This window comes from Benincasa hispida, unplaced genomic scaffold, assembly GCF_009727055.1.
Source record: "Benincasa hispida cultivar B227 unplaced genomic scaffold, ASM972705v1 Contig159, whole genome shotgun sequence".
NCBI lineage: Eukaryota > Viridiplantae > Streptophyta > Magnoliopsida > Cucurbitales > Cucurbitaceae > Benincasa > Benincasa hispida.
The window spans coordinates 657667-682795 of record NW_024064153.1 but is presented as its reverse complement, the minus strand read 5'-3'; the positions used below and the strand labels follow the sequence as shown (position 1 = coordinate 682795).

Below are 25129 nucleotides of genomic sequence, written 5' to 3'. Positions count from 1 at the left end.
ATAACAAACCTAACAATCAAGAGAATTACACACTATTTTAAATGCAAAATCTAATAAAAAAAATTCAAATTTGTGTAAATAAAGGTATCATAATCTAATTTAATAATTCAAAATAATCGAAAAAAATTAATCGTATGAAAGCAAAAAAACAATGCTTATAAAGCACACGGTGTTTGCAAAAATACAAAGTCTAAGAAAAAAATATAAACAAAATCAATATGAAAATAAAATAAAGGAAAATTATTTTAGATGATAAAATTGTTAAAAATATTTATAACTAATAGTAAAATATCACAAACAGCAATAAATAGAGATATACTATTTATGTCTATTTTTATCATGATAGGCATAGATAGTAGTTTATCGAACGTGGTCTTTTATAGATAAATTGTGATATTTTGATATTATTTGTAAATATTTTGATTCATATAATCTCAAAATAAATTTCATTAAAAAAATATATAATTACAAATCATAACTACATATCATACTATAACACAAATACAAAGCTTGCGCACTACCTCGATATTGGGTGGAAATGGAAAAATGGAGATTAATAATTTATAGCTTCAATTGATTGTTCTTCAGTTCTCTCTCCAATGGTTTCTTGACACACTTTACATTTAATTTCATACTATGCTCTATCACTTTTTCTTAAGTCATCAGTTCTGCTCTATTCCTTTCAAATTAGCTTCCAACCTGTGTTTTAACTGGACATGTAATGCACCTTTTATTATAGTGTCACCACCCATGCATTAATCATCTTCTGGCTACATACTTCTTTTCAACACATGGTTCCGTTTTCACCACATTGTTATGTTTGTCAAGCTTTTTATGCATTCACACGTTCTAGCATAAGTTCGATAAGTTTTGTTTTTTGTGTTCTAATTCCTGCATTTTTAGGGGTTAAATTGTAACATTTTAGGATAATTAGTTTTGCATGTGCTAAACACAAGAATGCTATTTTTTCCATGATATTTTTTTCAAGTTAATATATTTTCTACTTAATAACCTTAATTATTCTATTTAAGAAAAAACAATAACTTGTATTTCTACAAGTTATCACACCCTCCAAATTTAATTTATTATTTTTCTTTTAGTAAAAGAAACATTTAAGTGATAAATGAAATCAAGAGAGAGCTCTAAGCACCAAAAGGTGATTACAATAGAGAGTGTCAATTATGGACTAAGAAAGATAAGCTATAATGAATAAAAAGGTGTTTCATTTTGCACCAAGAAAAAGCAGTAGACAAACCTAATTCTATAAAATTATTAAGGAAGAAGAATCCTAGAAAAGTCTTCGATTTCTTTCATCCCACAAACTCCAAAAAAAAAAAAAAAAAAAAAAAAAAAAACATAACGGAGCCAACCAAATTGTCTTCTTAGAATCACCAAATGGATGACCAACCAGAAACCAGAATATCATAAATGTTATTTGGGCAAGTGAAGGACCAATCAAAGGTCTGCAAAATAATATCCCAAAAGCTAGTAGCAAAAGGGACGGTGCAAGAACAAATGAGCAGGAGATTCAGCGTGTCAGTGACACATGTGACACCATGAAGGAGAAATAGACATATATGCCATATGACGCTGCAGACGATCAACAGTATTAATGACACCCAAGTTAAGCTCTCAAAGAAAGATCTTAATCTTTTTAGGACAACGATCTTTCCAAATCTCAGAGTAAAAATCAAACAAAATAGGATTCATTGTGTCCACCAAATCAGTCATAAGGGATTTAACAGTAAAAACCAAGGAGAGATTGAGAATCCAAGACCATGAATCAGAATAGGATCGCAGTCTAATAAAGGCCAAGTGATGAGATAAGGATGCCCATTCAGAAATCTCCAACTCAGTGAGTCTATAACGTAATTGCAAATCCCATGCCGGTGAAGAGAGAATCCAGACAGTAGCCATAATAGCAGCTTAATGGGAAGCAAGAGGATAAAGTTGGGAATAAGTTGTGGATAGAACACCATAGCTAAGCCAGGAGTCATTCCAAAAAGAAGTAGTAACGCCATCACCAAGTCGACGACGGATATGATCAGCAACCAAAACAATGTACTGATAAATAAGCCTCCAAGGAGCTTTAGATGAACCTTGAGTGGAAAAGGAAGGCTAAATGCAGTCCAAAGAATAATGCTTAGCTATGATCAGATGTCTCTATAACGAGTCTCTCTCAGTTAAAAACTGCCAATTCCATTTAGCAAGAAGAACTGAATTAATTACCAATACCAATGACCAATGCCACCCAAAAGTGGAGGACGCTGATAAATCTCCCAATTCACATTATGTATGCCACCATCACTTCTGGAACCTTCCTAAAAGAAATTCCAAACCAACTTGTCCAGACAATTAATAACGGAAGTTGGAGCCAAACAATGACAAGTAATAAGTAGGACGACTAGAAAGAGTTGTCTGAATGAGGGTATGACGACCCCCCTTTAGAAATAATGGCATACTTTCAATTATGAAGTTTATGTTGAAATCTCTCCACCAACGGTTGCCAAAAGCTAACAAAATTAGAATTTTCTCCCAAGAGAAAACCCAAGCAAGAAGTTGGCTAAAACCCCCTTTTGCAACAAAAAGAACTCAATCACCAATCAAAATCAGATTTAGGTACATGTATCCCAAGGAACTCACTCCTGGTAAAGTTGACTTTAAGCCCTGATGCATATTCAAAGATACATACAATGTAAAAAAGGTTTTGGAGTGCATGACGCTCAATGATAGAGAGCAACAATGTATCATTAACAAACTGTAAGTGGTTTAGAGAGAAGGGTCGAATTCCTAATAAGGTGTGCAATAGTAAGACCCAAAGAGGAACTGTGGTCCAGAAGGCGACTGAGACAATCAACAACTAAAATAAATAGGAAACCGAAAAGTGGGTCACCTTACCTGATGCCTTGGGTTAGAATAATCTTCCCACGAGGATGACCATTAATAATAATGGAGTAGTTGACACTAGTGATGCATCCTCGAATCCAGGAGCACCAAAGACAACCAAACCCCTTACTTGAAGCATAGAGTCAAGAAAATCCCAATCAACTGTATCAAAAGCTTTTTCTAAATCAAGCTTAAGCCCTACCCTTACTTTCTTAGAGAAAGACCAATCATCAATGAGTTCGTTAACAATCAAGAAAGCATTAAGTATTTCTCTATTGGCCACAAAAGCAAGCTGGTTGGATGCAATAGTATAGGAAAGGACCATCTTAAGATGGTTCAAAAGAACTAGAGTAATAATCTTGTATGCACAAGGAATAAGGCTAATCGACCGATAATCCAAAATCGATTTAGAGTTAACTATCTTAGGAATAAGGCAAATATACGTCTCATTCAATCTAGCATTAATAACTCCAAAGGTAAAAAATCCTAAATCAAAAGCTTTATGTCAGAATTATAGTGGATCGAAAGTACTTGAAAAACTCTACAGTGAAGCCATTAGGGCCAGGAGATTTGCTAGTGCCAAGAAAGGTGACAACTAGAAAGACCTCCTCTTCAGTAAAGGTGCATGCCAGATTAATCTCCTGGGAAGAAGAAACCGGACTCCAATTCAGATTTGTTGGAAGAAAGCATTGACCGCCATCTTTAGTAAATAAGGTTGAATAGAAATCCAAACAATGTCTTGTGCTGTCAGTAGGCTAGTACTATTCTTGGAAAGGATTTAAGTAATTAAGCTCTTACAATGGCGAACAACAATTATGTGAAAAAACTGAGTGTTTTTGCCCCCTTTAATAAGCCATTTAAGCTGACAACATTTTTGCCAATGAATATGCTTCTATACTATCAAATTTTCAATCTATTCATGAAGTAAACGATAGCTAATGATTTGATCCTCACTGAGAGGGCCCATATCTTCCAAATCATCTAACTAAGAAAGTTGTGTCACTAGAGAAGGTAATTTGGAAGCCTTGAGACGTTGAGTATTATATTCCAATTACGAATAATAGATTTCAAACCTTACAGTTTCGTCATTAATTGATGACCAGGCCAATCAGTAATAGGGTGAAGAGCCCATCGATCTTCAACAAGAGGACGAAAAGAAGGAACTTGCAACCATGAATTCTCAAATTTGAATGGGTAGAGCCCCCAAACAACATTGCCAGAGGAGAGCGCTATAGGAAAATGTTTCGATGTGGTTTGGTCCAGATGTTTAAGAGAAACTGATCCAAATTGTTTAAGACAATTTTCGGTAAGGAGGAAACGATCCAACAAACACAGATATTGAGTAAGGTTAGAGTTGGATCAAGTGTAACTATTCCCCAATGGGATATCACATAACTGATAACTAGAGAACCATCGATTAAAGGCACACGTACTGGAAGAAATGTTTTTGTCACGAGATTTCTCACACAACCATCTAGTGACATTGAAATTGCCCCCAATAACCCAATAATTACCTCCTAAACGAGCCAAGTTATCAAGCTCTTGCCAATAATCAGCTTTGAAAACATCATCAGATGGGCTGTAGACTATTGTGAGCTAAATGTTGAATTTTATGCCCTAAAACTCGTAGATAGTGAATGTAATTAAATACCATCATTAATAAATAGTTATTAATGTTTTTATCAATAAGTGTTATTGATGTTTTATTTAATTTTGTCTTATTAACCCTAAAATCCAATTAATTTACATCTTAGGTTGTCTTATGAGTCTTGAACTATATGTAGAGACATATAGGGATCAATGTTCAAGATACAATCTAAAGGGTTTATAGTATAGGGATAAAGTTGGATATCTTATCTTGGTAACACCATAGATACAACCCACATTGTATTTGATACAAACGTAGTGATCTAATGTGTTCGTATAGTAGTCAGGCGAGTGGAGGTATCCTGTGCAATGAGTTTGCACAAAATCGAACCACGAAATAGTAACTACTAGATGTAACTTCGTTGACTAGTTAGGTTTCTATTTCAATAGGATGACTTAGGCAACTTAGTTTTACTCTTGAGTATATTATAAACTCCTGTTTACAAGAGATTGTCCTTTGATTTATATGGGTGAGAGTGGCCAATTCGCCGACTCAATATGTCTACCATTTTGGGGATAAGATCGAGTGGGTAGTTGGAAACTGTTGGGGTTGATGCCCTAAATCTCGTAGGGTCCTATAATTTATAAACTTTGTATGAACAAACTCTTTATGTGATTAATAAAATATATGATATTTTATTCACTTTGTCTATAAAATATGTGATATTTTAGTTGTATTAACCATAAACCAATAAACTAACATCCAAGGTTATCTTTGTAACTTAAACATGTATATAGAGACATACAGGTGGATCATGTTTAAGTGGTAACCTAAATGGTCTGTAGTAAATGGATGAGGCTGGATATCTTATCCTGGTGATACTACGAGTATGACTCGCTTTGTAGGTGTTACTTGTAAAGTGCTACAAATGATTTGATCCTGATCATTCATGTATTGGACATGCGAGTGGAGATATTCTATACAAAGGAGTTTGTATAAGATCAGACCACGAAATGTTTAGTCTCATTATATAACGTCGTTTATATAGAGACTTGCATTTCACCAGGATGACCATAGGTAACATGATCTGAATTCTGAGTGAGTTGTGAACTTCTGCCTATGAGAGCGGCCCTTTGATTTGTATGGGTGAGAGTGGCTAGATCGCCGATTCAACAAGCCTACCATTTGGGGATTTATCTGATTGGAGAGATGGGAACACAACTAAACAAGATGGAAATCACTCCTTCCCCAAAGCAAGAGTAAGTAGATAAATTCCTCCCTTAAGAGCTGGTTTCGGATTTTGAACACGCCACACCCTCTCTTGGCCCAAGAAGGGTTTAGTCATAGTAGGACTATGATCTATTGTTCATGAGAGAAGTCAATGGTACATAAAGAGTTAGATGTAACGGGGCAAAACGGTAATTTGGCTCAGCTATACTGACAAGCGATTTGTGAAGGTTTATCGTACTATTGATTGGTTATATCTAATGAACACGGAAATATATCTGTAGTGCGAAGAGTGCAACTGTCGGTCTTTAGTAGAGTGCCCAACAGTTAACGAATGGGGAATAATGTAATTAAAAAGTTTAATTAATTATTCATATATTGTTGGAGCTTTAAGCTACGGGTCCATAAGGTCCTCTTAGTAGTTCAAAAGAATTTAGTTGAGAATTAGTTTTTGGATTAATTTAAATTGTTCAAATTAATAAGAGGGATATAATTAAATTATAACAATTGTTATGATGTTTTTGATACATTATATTTTAATGGGAGGAAATAAATATTTGAATGAGATTCAAATATATTTTCTATGAATGTGATTCATAGTTATTAAATTTAATATAAATGAGATTCATATTAAATATGATTTAAAAGAGAAAAGAAACTATAGTTTATATTATGTGATACAATATTAAAACTATTTGTTATATGTTATATTTGATATAATATATAATTTAATATAAATATAATATGATAAATTAGTTATCATATTTATTTATATTATTTTATTATTATTATTTGAATAATATTCCTCATTTTTTCTCTCCAACCACTTTAGTGGGTGGTTATGGTTTTTATGGCAAAAAGGAGAATAAAAGAAAAACAGTTTTTTCTTCTTCTCCAACGTTGAGGTTATATAAACGATTGAGAGTTTTACAGAACTATTTGTGTTCTTGTTTTCTTGAGAAAATTCTCAATCTACCTCGTCCACCCAAACTTTTCCTCAAACCAAAATAGTCAGAGTCCACCACTTCTAGGTTCTCACCCCGATAATGCTAAGGACTTCTTTGTGGTTGTGTTCGAATTTTTTGTTTATGAAAATCTTAGAAAAAGGTCTTCAAGAAGTTGTTAATCCTGTTCGAGGGAGGATTCGTGAAGAAAAAGGTTCTTTAAAGGTAATGTAACTTGAACCATCTTCTTGTAAAAACATGCGATAATTTAACTTTAAATGCATATCTGTTGTATGTTTATTGTAAACTTTACATTCAATAATTTATGGAATTTGGGCGATTCGCTTCCGTTCAAGGTTCTCCTCATGCGAGTTCTTTTAGGAACATAATCATACAAGATGGATTTCACTCCTTCCCGACTTTAGGGTAAATAGATGAGTGTTCTCTTAAGTGGTGTCTCTGGGACTTGAACAAAGGGATCTACCCTCTCATTGGCCCGAGAGGGGTTTCTAATTAATGGTTGGACCATAAGTAGGTTGTTCATTAGAGGAGCACTGATACTTAAGGATGTAGAGGTAATATATGTAAAACGGTAATTTGATCTAGCTGGTGTTACGAACACTCGTGAAGGACTAACTTCTTGTTGTTGGTCTATATCTGTGGACACAAAACATATCTGTAGTGAGAAGAGTGCAGCTGTGGGTCTTTAGTGGAGTGTACCCAGTTAACGAATATTGATTAATTTGATTAATGAGTTTAGCCAATTGATCTCACATCGTTGGAGTTTCTGATCTGCAGATCAATTAGGTCTCTTTCCTAGCTTGTAAAGGGTATTGAGGTAATTTGTCATTAAATTGAACTTGAAATGGTCAAATTCAGAATTGGAAATTTTTCAATGCATGTTGATATATTTTAATATAAAGTTTAATTTTTGATTTTATTGTTAATTTTGAATATGGTTCAAAATTAATAAATGAGAAAACAAAATATTTGAAATGGGTTCAAATATTAATTTAATATGTATAAAATTTATATTGAAAACTATAGGTTAAAAATAATGTGCATTGGATGCCCATTATAACTATAGATTAAATGAGAGAAATGTTTTTAAATATGATTCAAATGAGAAATTAAATTAGATATATCATATTTAATTGGATGATTAATTAATTAATTAATTAAATTAAATTGATTAAATCAAAATTATAGGTTAAATTATATTAGATGTCCGTTAAAACTATATGTTATGTGAAATGAAATCATTTAAAGCTCTTTCCATCTCTCACCATCTCTCTCTAACAAAAGGGTTTTGTTTTGTAGAGGGGGAGTAGAGGCTCTCAAGCTCTTTATGTGTATTTTCGTTATTAACTTTTATTTCAATACAAAAATTGTTTTGATTCTAAATGCTAATTTGAAAAAAATAAAAATAATAAAAAAATGAAATGGTTTTGTATTTTGGCTTCAGTCTTAGGTTTTCATCCCTTTAATTGGTATCAAAGCCATCAATTTAGCCATTAATTTTTTTATTGGTTTGGTGAGATTTATTGCATTATGAATATTATGGTTTGCAATTAAGTATTTTCTACAATATTTGACCTTAGATTTATAATTTTGATATGATTAATGTAAAGACCCTCTGTATTTTGGGCACTATTGTTGTAAAGTCCGGGTCTAGAATTAGAGTTTTTGTCGATGAAAAACGAGACCAATTTGGCCAGAAATTAGTGTAATGCTTTATTTATCTTAGGGGCCAAAATTGTAGGTTCATTTGCTATTTAAATGCTTTGTAGATATCATTTAAATAAATTTCACCTTAGGTTAAGCATGTTCATACATTTTTTTTATATATATTTATAAGTGTTATAATGTATGGTATGAAATGCATGATTTATAATTTAAGGTTTATTTAATATATGTGATATGTTAAATATATGAAATTGGAGAAGCATGTTGCATGACATTAATTAGAAAATATAATTAGTTATATTTATTAATGTATATGAATATGCTTGGTTGATTTTCATAATATTATATAAATGTTATATTAAATTGAAAATTAATATACATTGAGCATGACATATCCATAACTTAATATAATGATTATATTAAAGTCATGAAATGCTTGTAATATGGTTTAATTTTTTAATTAAAATACGATTGTTAATTAATTAAAATCATAATGAATATGTTATAGGACTAATGATTAAAATTTGTAATATTTATAAAAATTAATGATTAGCAACCATTAAACTATAACAAAGAATGGCATGCAAACATAAGATCTTTGGAAAAATATATTAATTTTAAATTGTTTAAAATTAATTAGACCTAAGATCACATTTCTAATAAGATTAGAATAATTACTTGGTTTCTTTTAAAATAGTTTTAAAATTAACTAAGTAGGACAAATAAGATTAAGGTTATAAGGGAATCAATCATATAGTTTTGTCTAGACTAGGTATTTAAGTTGACGGTTTATGTAACGTCTCTTAACTGGGAACTAGATTGGAACTTAGTTGAATTAACTGAGGTCTTATTAGCATGCAATGTCACTAGATAAATTAAATGGTTTAATACACCTGAACTTTAGTATAAAGATCTTATTATAAGAGTTATAATAGGCATAGATTTAGATAGATTCATTAGTCGGAATTTAGCTAACTATAACATAATTCTAAAATAATTAGAACATGTTAGTGGGAGAAAAATGGTATATAACATATATCATTTTTACGCTCTCATATTTTTAAGAGTTCGCACCATGAGAATCATGCTTGGCTTTGTATCGCCTTGGGCGACCTCCCTTCGGAAAGTGTTTGCATTGGTCAATATCAAGGTGAATAGGGAAAATGTTCAGAGTAAGTGGGAGAAGGTCATGTGTCAATGTATCCTACGGTCTCCTTCATTAGGTTGCACCATGAGAATCTTATGATCCGCCTGCTTGTCATTCTAGAGCGACCATCCCTTCAGAGGGTTTGATCATAGATTTTGGAACAACGCAAACTTCAGAAATGAATCGGATTTCTTAGGTTAATTTTCAACTGTTGTCTTTCCGAACAGTAGCTTGTTGAAGCATACCTCTACAATTAAAAAAAATGAAAGGGTCACACTTACAGATGAATTAAATGAGTTAATGAATCATTGACCGATTAACCCGCTAAAAGCTATAGGAATAAGATTAATTTGGAATTAGTAATTAGCTGAGATAGTCTCAATTCAAAGGAGGGATAACTAATCACTCTTCGATGGCTGTTGTCCTAAACCTATGCAATATCGTTGCAAAATCAAATTAATGGTTTGTTTAGGATTTTATGATTGTCTGGTTTTGCTAAACTGATTGGATGTTTTCTGTGATGGGTTAAGACAGATAATTAAAATGGTCGTTTGTTTGTTTGTTTTTCAACATATCTTGCATGTCTTTCTCAATTATCGCTTTACTTAAAAACGAGAAATTAACTTGCGAAAATTATAGGACATGGAAATCGAATTTGAATACAATTCTTGTTATCAATGATTTGTGGTTTACCTTAACTGAGGAGTGTCCTTAGGTCCTCACTTGAAATGCACCTCTGCGACAAAAGCCAATGAAAAGGCCCAATCTTTACGAGTCCATCTGATGTACTCAACAAAAAGCATGAGGCCATGCTCACTGCTTATGAGATCATGGAGTCCTTCCAGGGTATGTTTGGGTAACCGTTCATTCAAATTTGGCACGAGACCCTCAAATGCGTTATAATGCACGTATGAAGGAAGGCTAATCAGTTAGAGAATATATTCTAGACCTGATGGTCCGGTTCAATGTGGTTAAAATGAACGGGGTGGTCATTGATAAGCAAAGTCAAATGTCTTTTATTCTGGAATCTCTTTTGAAGAGCTTTCTTCAATCCAGAGCAATGTGGTTATGAATAAAATTCAGTACACCCTAACGACTCTCCTGAATGAGTTGCAGACCTATTAGTCTCTTGTGAAAGGTAAGGAACTGGTAGGAGGAAAGGCAAATATTGCCCATTCTAGAAAGTTCCATAAGGATTCATCCTTAGAAACTAAGTCTGTACCTTGTACCTTCATTTTCTTGTCTTAAGAAGGTACAGAAGAAGAAAGGAGGAAAAGGGAATACTCCCTCTATGAGTAAGGGAAAGGTCAAGGTCGCCGAAAAGGGCAAGTGCTTCCACTGCAATGTGGAAGATCACTGGAAGCGAAACTGCCCAAAGTACCTTGCTGAGATGAAGGAGGAAAAGGATGGTATATGTGATTTACTTGTTTTAGAAATAGGTTTAGTAGAAAATGACCACAATGCCTGGATACTTGATTTAGGAGTCACTGATCATGTTTGTTTTTCTTTACAGGGAACTAGTTCCTTCCAGTAGCTTGTTGAGAGTGAAATGACGCTCAAGGTTGGAACTGGAGGCGCCATTTTAGCTCGTGCAGTGGGAGCTACAAAGTTGTTTTTTGGAAATAGATTTGTCTATATATTGTTCCTAAAATGAAAAGGAATTTAGTATCTATTTCCTACTTAATCGAACATATGTATTCAGTATTTTTTACAAGTAACGAAGCGTTCATTTCAAAAAATGGGGTATATATCTATTCGGCTAAATTAGAAAACAATTTGTTGAAGGAAATTTTCGAAAAAAATCCTTTGAACGGAAGCAAAGATCAACCCAAATTCCATTTTTCATTGAATATAAAGTTTTACCGTAAATCAACAACAAGATATGCATTTACATAAATTATAGCATACTTTAAAAAAAATACTTAGGGTTTCAGAAACCCTTACCTTTGAAGAACCCTTTCTTCAAGAACTCCCTCGTACAAGCCACGAAGGGAACTCCCTCTTCAAAAGGGACACCACCACTTGAGAACCCTCTGTATTATCTTGGGATAAAGTATTCAAGCAAGAGTTGTGGGTTTACTTGAATCCTTAGAAAAGGGAAAAGAGATGGAGAGGAAGAGATGGATGAGAATAACTTTTCTTCTATGTTTTTTAGTTTTTCCAAAGAGAACTCTTCTCTCAGAAATAATTGAGGAAGAAGGTCAATCTCCTATCTATCCCACATACATTAACTTGAGAGAATGAGGGAAGGGAGTTATAACTCCTTCATTTTAATTAATTTCAATTAAATTTAATAATATATATAATATATATATATTATATATATATATATATTATATAATATATATATATATATATAATATATATATTATATACATGGGGCCATTTTTTAAATATAAAAAAATATAAAAATATTTATACTTTATTACCCAAAGAGTTCCAAAACTACAAGCACTTTTTGAAACTTTTTGCTATGAAATGTAAATATTTTTTGAAAATTTTCATATTATAAGAATTTTCATATATATAATAATAATAAATAATAATAATTACTTTATTATATATATACCACTATATTTATATCAAATATAACATATAGCCTATAGTTTTACATTGCATCAAATACAACATAACCTATAGATTTTATTTTCTCTCAACAATACATGACATTTAACATAAATCACATTTATATTAAATTCATTTATATGAATCTCATCCATATATTTGATATTTGAATCATATCCAAATATTGAATTTCTCTCAATATAAATCATATTTATATTTAATTATATGAATCTCATTTATATAATTAGTATTTGAATCATATTCAAATTCCTCTCATATTACCTTAAATTATAATGTAATCAAATACATTATATTAATTATATCACATATATAATACATTTAATTAATTATATAATGTATAATTAGTTCCCTCAACTAATTTGAACACTTCAAATTAATCCAAAATTAATTCTCAATTAAATCCTTGTTGAGCTACAAAGGGGACCTTATGGACCTGTAAATTAAAGCTCCAACGATACTCGAATAATTTATTAAACTCTTTAATTAAATTACCCAACATCCGTTAACTATCGGTCACTCCATTATAGACTGACAGCTGCACTCTTCGCACTATAGATACATTTTTATTTCTATTGGATATAACCAATCAACAATGCGATGACCCTTCACAAATTGCTCGTAATTATAGCTGGGCCAAAATTATCATTTTGTCCCTGTAGTTACATCTAACTCCTTAAGTACCACAAATCCTTCTAATGAACAATAAGTCATAGTTCAACTATGACTAAGTCTCTCTCGAGCTAGGAGAGTGTGTGGCCATTATGTTCAAGACCCGGAATCAACCCTTAAGGGAGAAATTTATCTACTTGCCCCTCCATCGAGGAAGGAATGAATTCTGTCTTGTGTAGCTGTGTTCTCAGCTCCCCAATTAGACGAATTCCCAAAATGGTAGGCTTGTTGAATTAGCAATCTGGTCACTCTCATCCATACAAATCAAAGGACTGCCTTCATGAGCAAGAGTTCACAACCCACTCAGGATTTAAGTCATGTCACCTATAGTCATCCTAGTGAAATGTAAGTCTCTATTATTAACGGTGTTACTAATCATTTTGTGGTTCGGTCTTATACAAACCCTTTGTATAGGATACCCCAGCTCACATGTCTCCACATGAATGATCAGGATAAGATCATTTGTAGCACTTTACAACACTTGTAACACCTACAAAGCGGGTCGTATCCGTAATGTCATCATGGATAAGGTTCCCTACCTTATCCATGTACTACAGACCGTTTAGGTTATTATTTAAACAAGATCCACTTGTATGTCTCTACACACTTGTCTAAATTACATGAAATAACATCGGATCTTAGTTTATTGGATTGAGTATATGCTGATAAAATAACACTTATTTTATTAACAACAATATGTTTATATAAAGTTTACAAACTACGAGATTACAAGAGATTTAGGACACCAATCCCAATACTTATATATGTTAAGACCAACCGAAACAAAAGCACTTTTAAATCATGAGATGTTTAAGACTGCTAATACTCAAACTAAAAGGCAAAGAATTTCTCCAAGTAACAATAATACTTATCTTTGACACTTAATATTGGGTCACATTAATCTCGATAGGATCAGAAGATTGGAAAATAATGGACTTCTAAGTGAGTTAGAAGATGATTCATTACCTCTATAAGAATCTTACCTTGAGGGTAAAATGACTAAAAGACCTTTTAATGTAGAGCCAAAGAGCCCTTAGAGCTCATACATTCGAATCCTTGTAGTTCATTGAATGTAAAAGTTCGAGGAGGATATGAACACTTCATCTTTTTTTATAGATGATTATTCGAGGTATAGTTACTATACGTAATGGAACATAAGTCTTCAAGGAGTATAAGGTAGAAATTGAAAATCTGTTACATAAAACTATTAAAACACTTCGATCTGACCGAGGTGAAGAGTATATGGATTTAAGATTCCAAGACTATATTATAAAACATGGAATCCAATCTCAACTCTCAGTGTCTGGTACACCTCAACAAAAAGGTGTATCAGAAAGGAGAAATAGAACCTTATTAAACATGGTTTGTTCTATGATGAGCTATGCTCAATTTTCTAGCTCGTTTTGGGGGTATGCAGTAGAGACTGCAAATCATATCTTAAACAACATTCCATCGAAGAGTGTTTTTGAAACACCTTTCGAGTTATGGAAGAGTCATAAACCTAGTCTGCGCTACTTCAGGATCTGGGATTGTCTAGTGATAACTTGTAGAAATACAAGTCATTGTACTTCTTTCATTTACAAGAATAGGAAAAAGATATGAAATTATGTCACTTATACGAAAGAATTCATATAAAAATCAAAGAATGTGATCATAAAACTTCAAAATCTGATATATTTAAATTGTAGGCTTATATTGCTATGTTTATGCAGAAAACTCACCATCATGACCAAGCGAACACATGATCGCATGAACCAAGCACTTACTGATGCGATCAAGCAAAAGCTATCATATACAAACATACAATCACATAATCAGCTATGGCAATGAAGCATGAAAAAAGCGGTAGGAGTCAAATCACAGATTGAGTTAGTGGCTGACAAGAGAACTTCGTTGAAGAGTCAATGAACTTCTGACGCATTGCAGGCAGAGTGTCAGGGTATGAAATTTAATGTGGCCCATCAACACAATCATGATTAAGAGAAAAGAAAAGCATCCTCAGACGACTATAAATACCCATGCAATCGCCATGCAAAAGATAAGGAGAAAAATTATGAGAAGAAAAACTTTGCTAAAAAACATTCCCATTCAGCCATAGAAATAACTTAGCGAGAGCTCAGGATTCCTGTGGAAGTAAAGGAGGGATAACCTTGTTCGATAATATGAGTGAAGCAGTCGCTAGTAGAGTCAGAGGGATCAAGACATTGCATACCATGACTTGATTCTCTATCCCTTTCTTTCTCTTAAAGTGTATTTGCATTGTAATTTTGACTTTGACAATTCAAACGTTAACAATATAAATACATATTCATTCTACCCTCTGTTTATCTTATCCATCACCATGATGCTTAGCTAAATTGTCTAATGGGTTGAGAAGTATGTAGCTAACACTACTAAGCAACAAGAGAATTATGCGATCAACTTGTTTTGTGTGTGCTTATATGCATTACTTGAATAAATCGAAAGATTGTTCTAAGTAAATTTAACCTGACTTTGAAAGAATTTAGATTTGAAACTCATAAAGCAAGAGGAGATATTCCATAGAATAAGTATATCTTTTGCACAATGCACTTATTGCATGCATCTTAGAGATAAGATAATGTGGCCGAATACAATGAGAAGTGATGATCGTAATATTGGGTACATCACTTGAACGCATAATCCCCTTCATTGCTTAGGAAATGTCAGTGAAAATTCTTCTCAACCCTATCATCACATATCTCTCACCAACAACCATAATCCACTCTGTTTCACTTGGGCATAATTTTCATTACATAAATTTTTAAATTAAAATAACACCTCTAATCATCCCTTTGTTTGAACATTTCAATTTGTATTAAGATCATAATTTTAGTTTCACCATGCTTTATAAGCAATCCCTTAGTTGGACCCTGGACTTACTAAGACTCTAGTTGAATTTGCATTTAGGTTCCACCAGATAAAACAATGCATTATAACCTTATAGATTTCATCGCATATTACAAACGCATCATTCAACACGTGCTAATGACAAATCCTAAGAAATTGGAACCTCATTCAAGATTATGCCAATTTCTTGGTTACCCTAAGGAAACGAGAGGTGGTCTATTCTTCGATCCACAAGAAAACAAGTGTTTGTATCGACAAACATTACATTCTTGGAAGAAGATCACATGAGAGATCATAAACCACGAAGCAAATTAGTATTAAATGAAGCTACTGAAGAATAAACAAGAGTTGTTGATGATGATATTGGTCCTTCATCAAGAGGTAATGAGGGGACTAACACTTCAAGTCAGTCTCGTCCTTCTCAATCGCTGAGAGTGCCTCGACACAGTGGGAGGGTTGTAGCACAACCTGACCGTTACTTGGGTTTAACTGAAACTCAGGTTGTCATAGCAGATGATGGTGTTGAGGATCCATTGTCTTATAGGCAAGTAATGAATGATGTAGACAAGGACCAATGGGTTAAAGCCATGGACCTTGAAATGGAGTCAATGTATTTCAATTCAGTATGGGATCTTGTAGATCCATCTGAAAGGGTTAAACCCATACAGTGTAAATGGATCTACAAGAGAAAGGGAGATATAGTTGGGAAGGTACATATCTTCAAAGCTAGACTCGTAGTAAAGGGTTATACCCAAAAGGAAGAGGTTGACTATGAGGAAACTTTTTCCCACGTTGCCATGCTTAAGTCTATAAGAATTCTCTTATCCATAGTTACATATTATGTCTATGAGATATGATAAATGATCAGCTTTTTTGAATGGCAATCTTGAAGAGAATATCTTTATATCTCAGCCCAAGGGGTTCATAGCTCAAGATCAGGAGCAAAAAGTTTGCATACATAATTGATACATTTATGGGTTGAAACAAGCATCCAAATCTTGGAATATTAGGTTTTATACTTCGATCAAATCTTTTTTGACCAAAATGTTGATGAACCTTTTGTATACAATAAAATCATCAACGATAAAGTAACTTTCTTAGTACTTTATATGGATGACATCTTACTCATTGGGAATGATGTAGGATACCTTGCTAATGTTAAAAAGTGGCTAACAGCCCAATTTCAAATGAAAGATTTGGGAGAGGTGCAACATGTTCTTGGGATCCAAATCATTAGGGATTGTAAGAACAAAAAGCTAGCTATGTCTCAAGCAACTTGTATCGACAAGGCTTACAAATTATACAACCCTGTAAGTAAGAAAGTTATTATAAGTCGAGATGTCAAGTTCAATGAGGCAAACTTTTGGCAATGGGATGCACCAAATAAAGACTAGAATCCATTACTTGTTGACATGAATGGCAAAGAAGATGCTCAAGACTTGGAGCTTGAAGAAACTCAACCACTGACTTCACCTTCTTCATCACACTCCACAAGTGATGAAGAAACTACTCCAAGGAAGACAAGAAATATTCAAGAGATCTATAATACTTCAAGAAGAATACAAGATGATGAACATGCTGATTTTGCTTTATTTGCAGATGTTGATCCTATATACTTTGAAGAAGCAATTCAAGATGAGAAATGGAAAGATGCAATGGATCAAGAGATTGATGCAATCAGAAGAAACGAGACATAGGAGTTAGTTAAATACCAGAGAATAGAAAAGCTCTTGGAGTCAAATGGATCTATAGAACAAAACTGAAAGAAAATGGAAAAGTGTAAAAATACAAGGCCAGGCTCGTAGTAAAAGGTTACAAACTCAAAAGTTTGGTGTGGATTATGAAGAAGTTTTTGCACTAGTAACTCGCTTGGAGACTGTTCGTTTGATGTTAACCCTTGCAGCACAAAATAACTGGAAAGTTCATCAAATGGATGTCAAGTCAGCATTTCTAAATGGGTATTTAGAGGATGAAATTTATGTTGAGCAACCCCCTGGTTATGCCAAAATTGGAGAAGAAAATAAGGTGTGTCGATTGAAGAAAGTATTGTATAGGCTAAAGCAAGCACCAAGAGCCTGGTACAAACGTATCGATGATTTTTTTCTTGATGGATGGTTTCAGAAGATGTCCATATGAACATGCTCTCTACACCAAAGAAGACGAAAATGGTAATTTCTTGATGATTTGTCTATATGTTGATGATTTAATCTTTACGAGAAATTCAAACATGATGATTGAAGAGTTCAAAGAGAGCATGAAGAAAGAATTTGATATGACTGATATGGGTTTACTTCATTACTTTCTTGGTATTGAAGTTAAACAAGGTGATAATGAGATTGCAATTTTCCAAAAGAAGTATGCATAATATTTGTTGATAAAGTTCAAAATGGAGAATGCTTATCCTGCTAGTACTCCTATGGAACTGGGTTTAAAGTTAAGCAAGCACGATGATAGTGAAGATTTTGATGACACCATCTATAGAAGTCTTGTTGGAAGTTTAATGTATTTAACTACAACTAGACCTGATCTTATGTTCTCAGTAAGTCTATTGAGTAGATTTATGGCATCACCAAAGAGAAGTCATTGGGAAGCTGGAAAGAGAGTTTTTAGATATATTCTTGGAACTGTTGATCATGGAATCCCCTATAAAAGGAATATGGATAATGTTCTTGTTGGCTACAATGATAGTGATTGGGAAGGAAATATTGATGATTTCAAAAGTACTTCTGGGTATGTATTTAATATTGGTTCTGGAGCAGTTTCGTGGGCATCAAAGAAGCAGGATGTTGTAGTATTGTCAACAACGGAAGTTGAGTACATTTCTTTGTCTACAGCTAGTTGTCAAGCACTTTGGCTTAGAAAGGTACTACAAGAATTGTAGTGTCCTCAAGAAAAAGGGACGGTCATGTTCTGTGACAATAAATCATCTATTTTACTTTCGAAGAATCCAGTTTTTCATGGAAGAAGCAAACACGTACACATCAAGTATCATTTCATCAGAGTATTGATCAAAGATGGAGAAGTATATATCAAGTATTGCAAGACACAAGATCAAGTTGCAAACATATTCACAAAATCATTAAAGACAGACTTATTCTTGAAAATGAAAGAGAAGCTCGGAGTCCAAGAATTCTAGCTTAAGGGGGCATGTTAGAAATTAATAAGCTAGATGTATTATGGATAACACATTCCTAGATACATTTCTAATTTCAAGATACATGTAATTGTTCAAGTACATGAATGATATGTATAAATGTACGTCATTTAATTTGTGTCTTTTAGGAAGTGTCTCTTGAATACTAAATAAAGAGTTCATTTCCCTCATTTGTATGCAAGAGAAAAGAATCAAAATCAATAGAAGCAAATTGAAGTTTAAAAAGAAACCGAGTTTCAAGAGAACAATATTCTTCTCTTGTGCGTTCTTGAGTTTTATAAGAGAACAAGTTTCTTCTCTTAAAAGTTTGTGAGATTTAGAGTGAATTTAGAGTAGGCTCGTCAACGCTTTCAACAATATCAACAGGTATAAAATCACATATATTCAGAGCGTTAATCTTTCTTTTTTTTTTCTCCCACATTGATAGGTTCATTGATCTCGTTTCGTTTCTTCAATCGTGCATCGCAATCTTTTTCTTCATCGATTATTGATTGCAGGTTTTTAATTTTTTTTAATTTTTTCTTCCTTTTCCTTTCCATTATCAATTTTCTTCTCGTTGTCGCTCATCGTCATCATCGTAGTCGAATCAAAATTCTCCCTTCTCTAGCTTTTTCAAGATCTAAGGATGTTTTTGAAACACATGTTCAAATATTTAATTTAAAAAATAAGTCATTTCGAAAGAAACTGAAGTATTTAGCAACCACACAAAATAGTTTTTCAAGTATACTTTGATTAGTTTTTATTAGAAGTATTTAAATAAAAATGAATTTTTTCTCGAGTCAATCCAAACGAGCCCTAAAGTGCGGGTATCATCGGTGTCAGAATTTTTCAATCCCGTTGAGAATGTTATGTGTTTGTGGGATTGGCAATCCATAAAATGAGAGGGTTTCTTCCCTACATCGTTGGAGAATTTGAAATTCGTACTGCATGGCTCATAATTCCCCTATGACATTCAATAAAAGTCAAAACCCTAAAATTTGGAAACATAATATAAAAGTGAAAAGTGAAATTGATCGAATAAAATCAAAATCTGGAATTTGCAAACAGAATATAATAGTACAAAAGTGAGCTTAAATCGAACAAAAGAAATTGCAATTCTATTATTTTTCTTCCCAGCTTTCAGTATGACAAAAATATAAGCAAACAAAAGTAGAGTTGAACTTTTGATGAGAAGAGAGAACATAGGAGAAAAAATAATGGATAAAGAAGTTTATGGCTGTGCAAAGGAGAAGCAAGAACAGTAGATAGATGGTTTGAGAGATAGAGATCTAGCTTCATTGATTCAATTCGAAACAGAAGAAAATAGTTTATGATAATGGAAATAGTTCAACAAAAATCATCGAGAATGATTACCTACAACCAAATAACAATCACAAACTACTTAGTATCAAATAGTAATTACTATTGAATGAAAATCTCAAACTAATTAGTATCAAATAGCAAATCAGATGACAATTATAAACAACTTAGTTTGGAATAGAAATTACATACAAGTTAGATGACAATCTCAAACTATTTAGTATCAAATAATAATTTGATGGCAATAGAAAACTTTAATATCAAAGAACAATCAAATAGGTAAACGATTGCTTCCTAGTTGTAACTCTTCAATGTGAAATACCAATTAGACAATAACTATCATTAACAATCAGTATCTAATAGTAATCAGATAGCAATCAATAGGATGACAATTAGTATTAGATAGTGATATAGTAGGATTATGGTAAATTATGGCATTATGGTCAAGTCCTTAATTGATTAGGATTGGGATTAGTTTCCATGATTGATTAGAATTAGGATTAGTTTTCTTGGTTTATTAGGATCAGGATTAGTTTCTTTGATTAATTAGGATTAGAATTAGTTTGCTTTCTAATTCTTGGTAAATAAAAAGATTGTCTTCTTGTATTGGAAACTTTTGATTCATAATAAAGACTTTGATTTTATTATTAGAGATTTCTCTCCTTTGATCTCTTAGGCTACATCAATTTGGTATCACAGCAACCGTTAGGGCCAACATTGATTACCGTTTGGGCCAACATTGATTGCCGCCAGTGGAAGATTGGAAAACTCTTGGCGACACTGATCACAAAAGGGAGATTCGTGAGTTGTGCTTGTTGTTGAACAATCCACATCTATATAGGGGGAAGCCTTTATTTTCTAGGGAAAAAAAAAAAGAATGATACCAATTTTTTTAAAGATTTTGTAAGAATGGACTACTACCGATCAAGGAAGACACCTAAGAAAAAATATAGCAGTTGGTATAAGCAAGAAAGTCAAATTTACTCCCAATAACAATGTTGAAATTCTGACTCAAATGATTCAGAAGAAGAATTCCAGCATACTAATTTTGCTCGTGCTCAATTTTCTCAAAGAACCTATCATTATCCATATTTAAAATTTGATTATAGTTTCCAATGATGATTCTAATGTTGTTTGGAACAGAATAATAAGGCGACATTATCAACAAAGAGCCCGACGATCCAATAAAACCGATTTCTCAAGAAATCGACGTAAGAATTGGGAGTTAGATGATTCAAAAAATGATTTAGAGTGTGAAAGAAATTATTATGACCAATATCAAATAGCACCCATGAATCATTTCAACACAAATTTGGAGGTCGAAACATTTGAAGAAAATAGAAATATTCAAATATAAAACATCCATAAAGAGGACTTTTTAAAGAGAATGAATGAAATTTTCTTTCGGAAAAAAATTCAAGAAAGACATAATTTTAATCTTCGAGAATTTTCAAGAAACCATCAAGAATTACATTAAGTCGCTGAAGAGGATCAAGAACTCATCCAAATAGGTTGTGAAATTGCGCAAAAAATGAACGGAGTAGAAGAAAATAAAAATTCAATTGAAGACGAGTCGAATAAGGAAGGTAGAAAAATCAAAGAGGAGCTTGTGTTGGAAGAAGAAAAAATCGATGGGACTAACACATAGGTTGCTCAATTTGAACTAGTTGATGAGGATTAGTTAATCAATGAAATCAATGATAGAGGTGTTTAAGAAAATGAAGCCACCGCAAAGAATGTGTCTTTTCGGTTAGATCAATTAATTGAGATACACAACCAACCACAACTACCTCCACTGGAAGAAAATAGAGCTAAAATTAGCCTTGACCACCAAGAAAGACAAGAGAAACAACAACACCAATGCTATGCAAGAAATGTCCAAGATTTACCCGGAATCATTCAAGAATAACCAAAATCAAGGTTATATTAGAGGAAATATTGGGATAATGTGAATTCTTAAGTGTGGAAGAAAAAGATACTAAACTTAATTATTCGCAGAAAATTGAAAATCTTTTTCCTCCATTCTTTGAGGAGTCTACATATATTTTAATGACAAATGATTCTTTGAACAACTTTTTTCTTACGTTCATTAATGATAGTATTGATGGAAATAATTTTCTCTTTCAAGAATCAAATATTCGATATATTGGTGCGACTCGTGAAAATTGGTTGTTATTAGTGCCGAATGTTCAGAGATGTGTCCGTTCATGTGGCTTACTTTTTTATTTTTACATTCATTTTCATTTTAAAGCTTAAGGGCAAGTTTTTTTTTTTTTGGAGGGATAGAATGAAGTAGTAGGATTAGGGTAAATTAGGGTAGGTCAAATCGTTAATTGATTAGGATTGAGATTAGTTTCCTTGATTGATTTGAATTAAGATTAGTTTCCTTGGTTTGTTAGGATTAGGATTAGTTTCCTTGATTATCTAGGACTAGTTTGCTTTCCAATTCTCTATAAATAAGAGAGATTGTCTTTTTGTATTGGCAATTTTTTATTCATAATAAAGACTTTGATTTGATTTTTGGAGAAAGTTCTCAGTTTACCTCTTTAGGAAACATCAGATAGTAATTAGACAATAATCACATAACAATGGGTATCATTGGGAATTAAATAACAATCAGTATCAAATAGCAAAAGATAATGATCATTATCAAATAACAATCAACATCAAATAGTAATAAGATAACAATCAATATCATTAGCAATTAATATTAGATAGTTTTCATTAACTTCTAACTAATTGACAAAGAATCAAGGGTAATGAGATGACGATCAGAAGACAATCTGATGACGATTAAAAACTGCCAACTAGTTGACAAAAATTAGAAGTAATGAGATGGCTATAAGAAACTACTTACTAATTGACAAAAATTAAGAAGGTGAGCATATGATAATCAGATGACAATATCAGAAACTACTGAGTATTGATAAAAAAAAAAAAAAAAAAAAAAAAAAAAAAAAAAAAAAAAAAAAGAAAAAGAAAAGAAAAGGTAATTGAACGAAAACCAGATGACAATTTTGGAAGCTACTATGTGACAAAGAATCGAAGATAATTCTACGGCAATCAAAAGGCATGATAAATAAAAGAAGGTAATTAGATGACATTCAAACACTACTAACTTAATTAACAAAAAACGAAAGACAATTAGAAGGCAATCAAATGACTATAAAAAACTAATATCAGTATCAATGGATAATAAATCAGTATAAGTTAACAATCAATATCAAATAACAATCAGACAGTAACCAGATAACAATAGACATCATTAGTAAATCAGATGACGATCAAATGGTAATTAAATGGCAACCAGATGCAATCATACATTTTTAACAGTGAGGGACATTTAATTTGGTCATCCGAGTATTTCAATTGGGTTGGATTGTTAATTTTGTCATTCTTGTAAACTTTAAATTGTTGAGCTATGGGCTTATTTTTCATTTTATGTTTTACCGTCCTTTATTTTTAAAATTTGCTATATTGGTAGATATAATTTTCCTTTCAACAATATCAATATTGCTAGAGATAGAGCAAAATAGTTGTAATTTTAGAACTTCTATAAAGGGATGTAAAGATTGGAAACAATTTCTAACCACTTTGGAAAACAAATATTAGTTATTGAACTATTATAGGAAAATTTACAAACCTTTATATAGGAAAAAGAAACTTATAACTTGATATTAGGTGTCATCTTACATAACCATCGCTAGATTCGATTACAATTAGCTAAAAAACTCCATGATATATTACAGCTAATTAAAGAAATTAGTGAGTTTATAAGACAAAAGCTTGAAAAATAAGAAGCAAATTACATAGAGAAGTTGTCTCAAAGAAACAACACAAAGTGCTTTGTAATTAAGATTTGATAAACAATGGTTCAGAAAGTAGCAACAGTTTCATGCAAAGGTCTCCTTCGATTATTTGCTGTCCTGTTCGTTTTCTTTCTCCTAATCTCTACTACCACAGGTACCAAACACAACAACTTTAATCTTTTTTCCAATTAAAGTCAAGTTAAAAATGTTAAAAAGTCTTGTTTGTCGATCATTTCGTTTTTTTCGTTTTTAGTTTTTAAAGATTAAGTCTATTTTCTCTCAATTTCTTACGATGTTTTACCTCTCTTTTTAAGTGCAAGAATTGAATTCTTAGTCAAATTCTAAAAATAAAAATAAGTTTTTAAAAACTGTGATCCTATTTGGTAATTATTTCGTTTTTTGTTCTTAGTTTTTTCAAATTAAACCTATAGATGCTCTTTTCACTTCTAAATTTCATACTTTTTTTTATCTACTTTTTACCATTATTTTAAAAACAGAGCTAGATTTTGAAAACTAAAAAAAAAGTAGGTCATGTTTGGTAACCATTGGGTTTTTTATTTTTATTTTTTTGAAAATTAAGCCTATAGATACCATTTTCACCTACAGATTTCTTATTTGTTATCTACGTTTTACAAATGGTTCAAAAAAACCAAGCCAAGTTTTGCCAACTAAAATAAAGTCTTTTAAAACTTATTTTTGTTTTTGAAATTTGGCTAAAAATTCAACCATTGTACTTAAGAAATATGCAAATCATGGTAAGAAATGAGAAGAAAATATGTTTAATTTTCAAAAATAAAAAATAAAAAAGAGATGGTTATCAAAAAGGGTCGTAGTCTTTAAAAACTTGTTTTTGTTTTTAGAATTTCGCTAAAAATACAACTCTTCTAATTAAGTAAAATGTAAATCATTGTAAGAATTTGGAAGAAAATAGGCTTAATTTTAAAAAATTAAAAACAAAAAAATGAAGTGGTTACCAAAAGGGGCATACTCCTTTTAGTTTTCAAATTTTGGCTTCATTTTTTAAAAAACAAAAAATTTATAAGTAGTAGGAATGATTTTATAGGTTTAATTTTCAAAAACTGAAAATAAAAAATCAAATGGTTTACAAACGAGACTTTAGTTTTGATCTTTTATTTTTGAAAGCTAAGTCTATAAACGATCCTCCTCTAAACTTATTGTTTTATTATCTATTTTTACCAGAAAAACCAAGCAAAATTTTGAAAACTATAAAAAAAAATTAAAACCTTGTTTTTGAAATTTGAAATT

The 25129-nt window shown here is 32.0% G+C and overlaps 1 protein-coding gene across 1 annotated transcript; it reads left to right on the top strand.

Annotated features, from left to right (window-relative positions):
• Positions 1 to 17987: 17987 nt before the first annotated feature.
• Positions 17988 to 18482, top strand: LOC120068956 (secreted RxLR effector protein 161-like). Its single transcript, XM_039020596.1, has one exon. It carries the CDS (start codon positions 17988 to 17990, stop codon positions 18480 to 18482), a length of 495 nt encoding a protein of 164 aa, XP_038876524.1.
• The last annotated feature ends 6647 nt before the right edge of the window (positions 18483 to 25129 follow it).